The sequence below is a fragment of the Mastigoproctus giganteus genome, chromosome 2 (assembly GCF_048544385.1).
Source record: "Mastigoproctus giganteus isolate SK-2022 chromosome 2, ASM4854438v1, whole genome shotgun sequence".
Taxonomy (NCBI): Eukaryota; Metazoa; Arthropoda; class Arachnida; order Uropygi; family Thelyphonidae; genus Mastigoproctus; species Mastigoproctus giganteus.
The window spans coordinates 170,878,656-170,890,127 of NC_143576.1; the positions used below are offsets into that span (position 1 = coordinate 170,878,656).

The window sequence follows — 11,472 nt, forward strand, 5'->3', positions numbered from 1 at the left end:
GGTTATGCTATTAGTTAAGAAACACATAAAATCCAAGGAAGTGAAGCCAGTCGACATCGCTGGACAATGCAGTGTCGAGTCAGTTTGGTGTGACAAGCATTGGGAGATCAAAATTGAGAGTAGGAGCGTGCTATAGGCCTAATGACTCTGATGAGTATAATAAGAAACTGTACAGGGAAATAGTGGGCAGTAAATCAGAGAGTCTTATGATGGGGGATTTTAATTTCCCAGATATCGACTGGTATTTGTGGGTTGGTCACTCACACTAGCAAGGCTTTTGTGGATTTATTGGATGATTGTATTCTACATCAGCATGCTCGGGAGGCAACTAGAGGGAGTAATACTCTTGATTTGATTATCAGTAGTGCTTCTTCATGCATTAAGAATCTGCAGATAAAGGAACCACTAGATGGCAGTGATCACAGTGTGCTGAAGTGGGATTTACTCAAAGAGGTAACTACCATCAGGGGTAAAGGCGACTACAATGGTCTGAGGCAGTATTTAAATTCTATACAGTGAGACCAACTGATGATGTTACCAACAGCAAATTCAAAATGGGAAACATTCAAAGAACTTATCTTGGAAGCTACTAGGCTTTACATACCAACTAAGAAATATTGTTCAAGGTTTAGGCTTAAATGGATGTCAGATGAACTAATGAGACATATGGCAGAGAAGAAAAACGCATGGGTTACATATAAATTAATGGGTGACATGGAAGCCTATGATAGATATAAGCTGCTCTGTCACAAAGGACATTAGGCAGATAGAGGCAGATTATGAGAAATCTTTGGCAAAGGATGCAAAGAAAAAGAGTTCTTTACCTATGTAAACTCTAGAAGGAAAGGGATGAATCAGATTGGTCCACTGGATATTGATGGTTCAACAGTTGAGGATCCTGCTCAGGTGGCTAACAGACTAAATGAGTATTTTGCATCTACATTCACACATGAGGAGTTATTCAGGAAGGGGAATGCCAGAGGTGAAGTAAACTCTGGCACTGAGCTAGATGATTTTTGTAATAACTGAGAGGAAAGTGAAGGAGAAATTGTTGAGGATAAACATAAAAAAGGCACCTGGGGTGGATGAGATCTATCCAGTTATACTAAGGGAGGCAGCAAAGGAAGTAAACAAACCCTTATACATAATTATATGAGAGCTTCTTTGGAAGACTGCTGCCCAAATTGGAGCAGTGTGGCATTGGAGGCAAATTGCTGCTATGGATATAAAGGGATGGTTGAGGGGGAGAAGACAGAGTGGTAATCAATGGACACTGCTCATCGTGGACTAATGTTATTAGTGGAATTCCTCAGGGTTCAGTGTTGGGTCCATTGTTGTTTTCTGTATTTATAAATGATATTGATGATGGTATATCAAGCTTAATGTGCAAGTTTGCAGACGATACAAAGGTTGGCAGGGTTGTTAAGGACATTGCTTACTCTATGCTGCTGCAACAGGATCTGGAAAGGTTGAGCAGATGGGCTGAGAGGTGGCAAATGAAGTTTAACATTGACAAATGTAAAGTACTACATATGGGAAACAGTAACCCCAGAGCAACGTATCAACTCTGGTACTACACTGACAGTGGTAGAGAATGAAAAGGACCTGGGGACCTGCCTGCACAATTACCACCAGGTAATTGTGCATTAATCCCTTAATTAATGGGAGTTAATGGGAATTTTTCTAGCAAGGATAAGGAGGTGATTATTCCCTTGTATAAGGCAATGGTCAGGCCACACCTTGAGTACTGTATACAGTACTCAAGGTGTGGCCTGACCATTGCCTTATACAGTTCTGGAGACTTCATTTCAAGAAGGATGTAGAGCTGCTGGAACGAGTACAGAGAAGGGCAACAAGATTAGTGAATGGAACAAAGGGTTACTCTTACGAAGAAAGGCCTAAGTTTTGCAAATTAGTGTCTGGAGACTAGGCACCGGCGAGGTGATCTGATAGAAGTGTATAAAGCCTTGAATGGTTTGAGCATGCTCAATGCCAATGTGATTCTTCCTCTTGCTTAGAATAAACACCTGAGAGGGAATAAATTCAAATTGAGGAAAGACAGACGTAGGATAGATGTGCAGAAATTTACCTTTAGCCAGCAGGTAGTTGGCTGGTGGAACAGACTTCCATCCCTTGTTGTCGAAGTTGATAGCCTAAATAAATTTAAGGCTCAGCTGAATGACCGGAGGGGTGAAATAGGAGTGGTGTTTTTTTTTTTTTGTTTTTTTTTGGCTGATGCTGCATAAGCTTGCTTTCTTGCATCATGTGCCTCTACTAATGCTAATCTGTTAGTTATATTATTGGAGGAAGTGATGGAAGTAAGCAAACCCTTAGCTATAATTGTGAGCACATCCTTGTATTCACGAGAGGTCTCTGCAGGTTGGGGATGTGCGTATGTATCCTAAATTCACAAAGGGGAATTAAAGGTTGACATGAGTACTTATAGGCCTGTTAGGTTATAATTTTGTTCCAAGGAAAATAATGGAATCACTGGGAAAAAAAAAGTGTTGCAGGATCATATAGACAAGGCTGCAATTATACTTCAGACACAGCACGGGTTTGTTAATGGGAAATCTTGTCTGAGCAATTTGAGTGGATATTATGATGTGGTCACAAAGGAATTGGATGCAACAAATTTTGATATCATACTCTTGGATTTCAGGAAAGTTTTTGATACTGTTGCACATAAAGACTGCTGTACAAATTTGAGCATTAAGGGCAAGTTGCTGCTTTAGATAAAGGGATGGTTGAGTGGCAGAAGACAGTGGTAAACAATGGACCTTCTCTTTGTGGAATATTGTTATTAGCGGGGTTTTTTTTATATTTATCAATGATATTGATGAAGTTGTCATGATGATGATGTCCTAGTTTGCAGTTGATACAAAGGTTTGCAGGGTGGTTAATGTTAGTAATGATGGCATCCTACTGCAACAGATCTAGAAAAGTTAGGCAGATAGAAAGATATGGCAGTTAAAGTTTACTTTGACACATGCAAAGTACTGCATATGGATGGCCGTAATTCCAGAGTAACATACCAACTGTTTGGTACTATGTTCAGGATAGTGGAAAAGGCATTTGCGAGGTGGTATGATTGAGGTGTTAAGTCTTTGAATGGATTGAGCAAGGATCAATGTTAATGGGATTGTTCATCTTGCTTCTGTGCACATAGGAGGGCAAAAATTCAAACTGAGGAAGATGACTGTAGAATAGATGCACAGAAGTTTGCTTTTAGCCAGCAGGTGGTTGATTGCTGGAACAAACTTTCAGCAGTTGTGTAAGTTGATAGCTTAAATAAATTGAACAAAAAACTAGACCAACTATTGGACGGAATGGTTAGGTGAAATGGGAAGGTTTTTTTTTTTTTTTTTTGCTGATGCCGCACAAACTTGCTTCCTTGCACTGTTTGCCAATGCTAAAACAAGGGAGCATCTTCTGCCTGAAATGCTTCCAATTTGATCCCGCTGTTCTTTTAGATACTCTCCCCCAAATATAAACTCATCAGCTAACAAACATGTAAAAAAAAAAAAAAAAAAATTAGTTTTGGGAGAGCAGACCAGTAATAAACTGAAATTGCGATTGAAGCCAGATAGTGACTGTCAGGTCTAATAATGAATAGAAAGAAAAAATTTACTTGTCTGAGCACACATTAATGTGCTTATAACTCATAGAGAAATATTACATATTAGAGAAATTGAACGGCATGATATAGTGCAGTGCTTCTCAAACTTTTTTGGAGGGCCAGGGCTTTTTTTAGCCCACCAATATAAAGTGAAGCTAAATAACTGAAATGAATATTTGTCTGTTTGCCTCCAAAAACGTAAATGCAGCCCTGCATGTATGTGTGTGAATTATAAAGAAAACTATTTACTGCACTTTATTCCTTCTTCGTAAAAAAATTACAACTACATAAATAAAATCATTTATAGTCACTTAAATTAAGTCATAAAAATTAAAGTTAATTACATAAGTCATGATATTAATGGAAATAGTTAATTATATTTTAATATTTAATGCGATGGATGAGCTTGGTGGAGATTTATTAGCTTTTCAATATTAGGTTTAATATCTGTAAGTAGAAGTCGTAAATCGCCACGTTTAACAACATCCAGACAATTTCTTTGTTTTGTCAGCAGTTGAGATATAGCACTGAAACTGGTTTCGACTAGATATGATGTTGAAAAAGAAATAAGTAATTTTTTTACAATTCCCCACAATGCAGGATAATGGTCAGGGATTTTCTTTCGTAACCAAAATTAATATGAATTTTGAAATTTTGGCTTCAATTCAACTTCATTTTGTAACTCAATCAATTCTTCTACAAAATGTTCACCATTGTCATTATTTAAAAAAGGATTTATAACCCAATCTGTAATTTTCAAATTAAGGAGATCTTCGAACCTTTCCTGCATATCTCTTTGCAACATTTCTAGATGATTACAAAAAGTTAGGTTCATCAGCTATTTTTTATTTTTTCTCTATTTCCAGCAGATTTGGAAATTGATACAATTCACGTCATCCTACGTTGCACATAAAAAGCTTTAATTTTGAAATAAATGCTAAAATTTGAGTTTTCAGCTTGTAACTCTTAATAAGAGTTACATCTTGTTCTTGTAAATGTAAGTTCATTGAGTTGAATCTAGTAAATAAATCTGCACGATAAGCAATCAGTTTTCATTTTCTTGAGGTCATTACTAAGGTCGTTGTTCCTATCTTCAAAAAACTCGACAACAGTATCAAAGAGTTCATAAAATCTGTTGAGACAGTTTCCTTTTGACAGCAACTGAACCTCGGAGTGAAATAGCAATCGTTCAAAATCTTCACTGTTTTGATCACAAAGCTTTCGAAATATACGATCATTCAAAGAATGTGCTTTAATTTTGTTTATAGCAGTAATAAGTTTGTAGAGAATTGTGCAGTTGATCACCAGGTTTCTTCGCAACTAAATGCTGACGGTGAATGACACAATGAACAGTAATAATATTTGGCATAGCATTTTTTAAATAACCATAAAACCCTTGTAATGGCCAATCATTGATGGTGCTCCATCTGCCCCCTGTCGCCTCCTTTCATGCCTAACGCCCCCATGGATAATTCAAATGCCCCCCAGGGGGCAATATCGCCCACTTTGAGAAGCACTGATATAGTGACTGTTGTTCCCATTTCTCATACAATACTTAATCATAGAATGTTTGATTTATATAATGGTGCAGCAGCAGATAGTGTTTTCTTCTCTTAACAGCTTGCACAATAATCAGTTAACATTATATATTTTAGATCGATTGAGTATTGATGATTTTACTTTTTTGAAAAATAATAAACATATATCATATCTGAACTCCTGTTTCCAGTGATCCATTCAATTTTCTAGTAATCCATTCAATAACTGGTATCATTTCATGCAAATTGTTAATATTTCTCACATTTAAATGGTTAACTGATAAGTATTGATAGTATTTGATACTAGTATTAGCCATATAGTGCAAGGAAACCACATGCTTTAGCCACTAGCTCAAAAAATGAATTAAAAATAAATAAAAGAATAGCTAAAATAAACAGTCTTGTTTCTCTCCTCACCTACATAACTGTCCATCTGGCTTTCAATTTCCTCAAGCTGATGACTTCAACTACTCATGGAATAGTTTATTCCTGGTATTAACAGCTTCCAAGCTAATGTACAAGTTAGTGCAATTGCATCATTTCAGTACATAGCCAACTACTTAAGTAGTTATAAATTGGCATCATTAAGTATATCTCATATTGTGAATACCTTCATAATAAGTTGCCATGATATTGCGCTACCTCAAGTAAGTAACACTTCACCATAGGAGAAGACTATTGTTACTTATTCTCGGTGGATACCATCACCCATGCGGCACCATTTCGGAGCTTATTGGCTCCTCATCAGTGGGTGGGCCTGGTGTTGCAATGATGACAATCCAGTTGTGAAGTATAAATCCACAAGCAGCTTCCAAGCTGTAATAAAATTTTGTACAGCCCAAGCTAAATCTCATTACTTGTAGTTTGAATTTAATGTCCATAATTCTGGAATTACAACAGTGACAATTTAATCTTTATTTTATTATCCCCTCTCAGACTCTTATATGCCTTTATTGTGATACTTGGTTGATACTCTAATTCCTAAATAGTTCATTAAGTCATTCTCTGTGTCTGTACCATGATAAAAATGTCCCGTGTACTGGAACGTTTTGACTTCAGTATAGAACCAAGGAGTTCTGCAGATTCCTTAGATAAATTTAAATCTCTTACCAGATCATTGAGTTTATGCTGTGAGAACAATTAAGGGCTGGACTCAATATCTCCAGGTGTGTAGACTTCAGTTTCATCTTCAGAAGCATTTTCTGCTGCAATATAAGCGGAGGGCATGAAATTGGCAACTGATGAGACTGGTCTAATGGAAGATAGAATATTAGGATACATAATGCCCTTCTTACTCTCTGCATTATATCCCTCCACATTAACTAAGCAAAAGCAATAGCCATCACAGTGGTTTTGTAGGCTCTTGCTAAATCATTGGAATTGCAACTGGCATGGCCTTTTTAACATTTTTCCACAATCCCAGTGCTTCAACACAGTTTTGGCAAACTTTGTGTGGAGTCCATTGTTTATCTTTGGCACAGAGTTTCACTCTAAAATAAGCACAACACACAATTTTTAAATATTCTTTAATATCTTGTCTTTGCTTGAGTACTATATAACTTTCATAAATATACAGGGTGTCTCAAAAATATTGGTACAAACGTTTAGGGGAGGTAGGTAACATCTAAAGGAATGTGAATCGCATAGGAACCCATAACCGGAAACGTCACTGGAAGGTAGTAGCAGAGGCACAAGAAGCAGAAATGACAAGACAGTAATTAGTGGCAAACATTTGACATAATATTAACAATGGAGTAAGAGATGGATGCATTTCATAATGTTACAACAGATGCTCGAAGGTTCCACCATGAGACACGATGCATGCGTGACACCGATGCAACATGGTTGAACACACCTGGAGTTTCTTTGACAGTAGCAGCAGTGCAGACGAGTGTCGCCATGAGATCCATTTCCGTCTCCACAGGCGATTCATACACGATAGATTTGAGGGCCCCCTCAAAAAGAAATCAAGGCTCGATAAATCAGGTGAGCATGGGGGCCAGGCAACCGGTCCACCACGGCCAATCCATCGACGCCCAAAACGCCTGTTCAAATGGTCACGAACACACCTTCCATAATGGGCAGGTGCCCCGTCATGTTGAAACCAAGTGTTGCGTCTCACATTTGCTGGAACATCGTCGAGTAACCCTGGTAGAACTTGTTCAAGAAAGATCTGATATTTAGCGGAGTTCATGTGGGATGGTAACAGGTATGGGCTGACTAAGCAGTCATCGACCATACCTGCCCACACATTTATTGCAAAGCGATGTTGTGCTGCATGGGGGTGCACACCGTGTGGGCCCTCTGCTAATCCATACACTAGGCACATGTCTGCCAGCTCACAGTTCGTATATCGATGCATGCTCTTCATGTGGCGACTACTGCTTGAATGAGTAAACCAGAAATTTCCCCTCTCGCGAACTGATGAACAGTGCCGTGTACCGACTTATGGTGACGTTTCTGGTTATGGGTTCCTATGCGATTCACATTCCTTCAAATGTTACCTACCTCCCCTAAATGTTTGTGCCAATATTTTTGAGATGCCCTGTATATAAAAATAAGTTTGGTTTGCTCAAACACTTGCATGAAGACATTTTACTCACTTTTCAGCACAAGTCTGACACGATAACCTCAAAAAAAACTGAGCTGGCACTGAAAAATACGGCTGTATGAAGTTCCCAAGGTCAAGAAACAAGTGACTGAAGGTGGTGTTGCCAACATGTGAAGATTTAATTTAAAAATTCCCAGCATTTACTCCAAACGTAATACATTCAATAATACAACTCGGGACATCAACTTTAAGCGATTTCTGAAAAACTGAGTTAAAAACAACTATTAGTTTACAAACATAGTAGACCACACAGAGTTGGTGTGTACTCATATTTATCTAGTTTATTTTAAAAAATATTTCTCCTTCCCACTTGCTCCAGTAATAAGGGCAAAATGAAATCACCCATAGTAAGATATTCACATCTGCTCACCCATTCCATTTGTATTTAGAAGATATTGTCATACTTGACACAATCTTCTGGTCTGTAGCATGATTCCACGTTTCTTTTACATTTGTATTCAGCTACTTCACACCACATTTTATGCTGGCATGCAAAAGTTCTTGATCTGAGAAATTTTTCTGAAAAAGATTTCCCAGATTTTGTTGTGCTCAAGCTGCTTTTGATATGAAGCAGATTGAGCATGGTCACTTGTTTCTGGGTGCCACAATGTTTCCATTAGCCTTATTATGCCAGCATTAGTTGTCCTAACCACAATGTTAAATTCACTTATATTATTGACAGCACTTCTAAAATTAAAGTAGACGTAGGTAAGCAGTGTTCATATATAGTTTACTATCCATCCACACTCTTATTTAAGTTATTTAAGTAGTGTTCTTAGCATTAGCTTCTTATTTGCTTGAAACACTACCATTGACACAGCTTGCTAATGTCTATTGTGGCAACAAAGCATCTTTGAGATTTGTACAAGCATTACTTTGCCCATATCATTAAATGCTTATCTGTATTACCCTTATCCCTCCTTCCAACCAGCAATTTCCCTGAACTCTTAAATATCCCCTTAAGGTATCCTCAGCGATATTGGTAAAATCCCTTGCACCACCTTTGTTCAAATGTATTTTTTCAAAAATTTTGACAAACTGAAAAGCAAACTTATTTTGTCCCTAGAAAATAGGTTCCTTCTACTGGAATGTTGCTGGCCAATCTAATAATTTCTCCCCCAAAAGCCTTGTAGAGTTCCTCAAGTTTGAGTAAATCCAGAAGAGCTTTCAGCATGCAGCCTCTCCTGTCATTGCTGGGCAGAATTGCAGTTGTTTAAACATTCTGACCTTACTTAAACATTTTTCCCAATGGTCCTGGTTTTATCAAATTGTCAGTTCGTATGCAGTTAATATCATTTGTCTCCACATGAGTAATAATGTGCTGATTACTCCTTAAAACCTGATAATCTGTCGGTGACATTGTCATTTGTTGTCCTGTTAGACATACCCTAGTTCTAGTCCACCCTCTCCTTATTACAAAAATTTTACTTGTTTTCCTGACAATAGAATCTCTCAATAAAACTAAATCCTCTTGAACTAGAACAGTATGCTCTTGACTTTTCCATTCTGGGGGCTGAATCAGAGAGAGGGAGGGTGCATCACGTAGTAGGTCTAGATATAATAGGTCTCTGAGTTCCAGTTATATTTTTCTCTAAGACAAGCTCCCTTTTCTTCAGTAGCTCAAATTCATATGTTAATGTACTAAGTTTTAATTCGAGATCATACATTGCTTACATAGGGAACAAAGAAAGGAATTTTTGAGCTATGTTAATTGGCTGGATTAACCTTTGAATACATGCCATAGGCTATACAAGCAGTGGACTCATGGGAGTTGCCTATGGCCATTTTTATTTGAGTCATGATATTCTTGGCTGAAGTATTCAATGGATTATGTAATAATCATTAAGGTAGGAATTATGCTAATAAAATATTAGAGTTAGCTTTACAGAATTCAAACTGACAATATTACAGTAATTAAGTAGTCATCAACACTATTTTTAAACTTAAAATTAAAAGTTAAGAACTTAATAATTTAAGCTTGGGAGATGCTGAAAGGAATGTAATACAGTGGAATTAGTTTTATAAAAGGTAAGAAAAAAATTTAAACAAATTAAGGAAAAACAATTTGTAAAATTAATCCAGTCTTCTGAATGTAATCCAAGAGAGCCAACTGTCACTCACATCTTCTCTTTTTGGCCAACTCCTTTTACTTTAACTCTTAATACAGAATCTTGACTTTTGACCAAACATAAAAATGATGTAGTGCATTTATTTTGTAAATTATAATTTTATATGATTGCAGAGATTCTATACCCTTAAAAATATTAAATTTCCTCTTTCACTTTGTTTTCAGAATTTCCTGAGATGAGCCAGAAAGGGAAGTCCAACAAAGGAATAAAAACTCCAGAGCCAAGCATTGAAGATATTTATCAGAATAGGAACTTTACTCAACCCAAGGAAAAGACCCTAGAAACTATATATGAAGAGCCAAAAGTCTCTAAAGATGGAATAGAACATTTTACATCTGTGAAAAAGTACAAGCGATTCCTGCACTTTGATGATTATCCTACAACTTCCAAGTTGAGGAAACGTAGAGAAAAAGCAAAAAAATTAGTTGCATCTGCATCAAAATACTCCAATAGAGTGACTCGGTCTAGACTAAAAGAACCAGCAGATAATGTTAAGCAAGTATCACAGGTGCTTAATTTAGATGACATTTCAAATAGTAGCTCTCCACCATCTCAAGAAATTAAACAAGAAACTGAATTAGAAAAAACAGAATTTACGGAATCTGGAGATTGGAATTCGCCTTTTGTTTCCAGCTCTGAATGTTTTGATGATCAAGAGTTAATTGCAGATGATGCATACTGTGAAGAAATTGTTTTGCCACCTTGCAAAGTTATTATTGCTGAACAGCTTATTATTGCTACACAGTCACAGTCTCATTCTGAAGGCTTGGCAAATGAAATAAGTGCAAATGATTTGCCAAGTTTAAGTCATAATACAGAAATTAAAAATGACTTTGTGAATGCAGTTGTTCCACTTCCTAGTTCTGAATCTCATCATGCTGTTCTTGAATATCCCCATAAAAAATGTAATTCTGTGTTAACACATGTTAATCATGAAGTCAAAGACAGTAGTGAGACAGGTAACAGTGGTGTAGATCATTTGATTAGTGCTACAGTTTCACATTTTCTCCAGGAAAATATTAAGAAACCACAGCTTATTGTAGATACTGAGAGGACAGTCCCTCACAGGGATGAAATCAACAAGAACTTAAGTGTAATGGGAATTGAGGAATCATGTTCCACTTTGTAGTCATAAACGGCGACATTTGCTAACTGTTTTTCTGAACAAATAGTTTGTACAGCAGTGTTAGTTTGCTAGAATTAATATTAAAGATTAATAACCTAAGAAAAGTTTTATTAGCAAAATATAAACTATAATGTAACAAAAGTGCTTTTGAAAAAAAAAAGAAATTAAAAAAAGTTACCTGAACAGTTTTTAAAAGAAAGCCTGGTGGTTTTATCTTTGCATTTTTTTTTTTTTGTTCATGACAAAAATTATGAAGGAACTAAGTCAGTAGGTAACTTCCATAATAACTAGATATGTTTATATTAATAAAATAGGCTTTTATAGCAAGTAGAATTTGAACTTAATGTGTATATCTGTTTAACTGAGCTTGTATTTTATGTATAAATTTTGTTAAAAGTATTGAGAAATAGATTTTGTTATTTGGGAGGGTGGCTGTTGAAGATGTGATT

General features: G+C 36.5%; 1 protein-coding gene across 4 annotated transcripts in view; it reads left to right on the forward strand.

Moving 5' to 3' along the window:
* Positions 1-11,105, forward strand: part of LOC150089744 (uncharacterized) — a 69,096-nt gene extending 57,991 nt beyond the window's left edge. For all 4 annotated transcript variants that reach the window (XM_090368777.1, XM_090368776.1, XM_090368778.1 and 1 more), the window contains one exon: positions 10,062-11,105. In XM_090368777.1, coding sequence (XP_090224903.1) covers positions 10,073-11,026 — 954 coding nt within the window. In that variant the 5' untranslated portion in view covers positions 10,062-10,072 and the 3' untranslated portion in view covers positions 11,027-11,105. The remainder of the gene's footprint in view (positions 1-10,061) is intronic.
* The last annotated feature ends 367 nt before the right edge of the window (positions 11,106-11,472 follow it).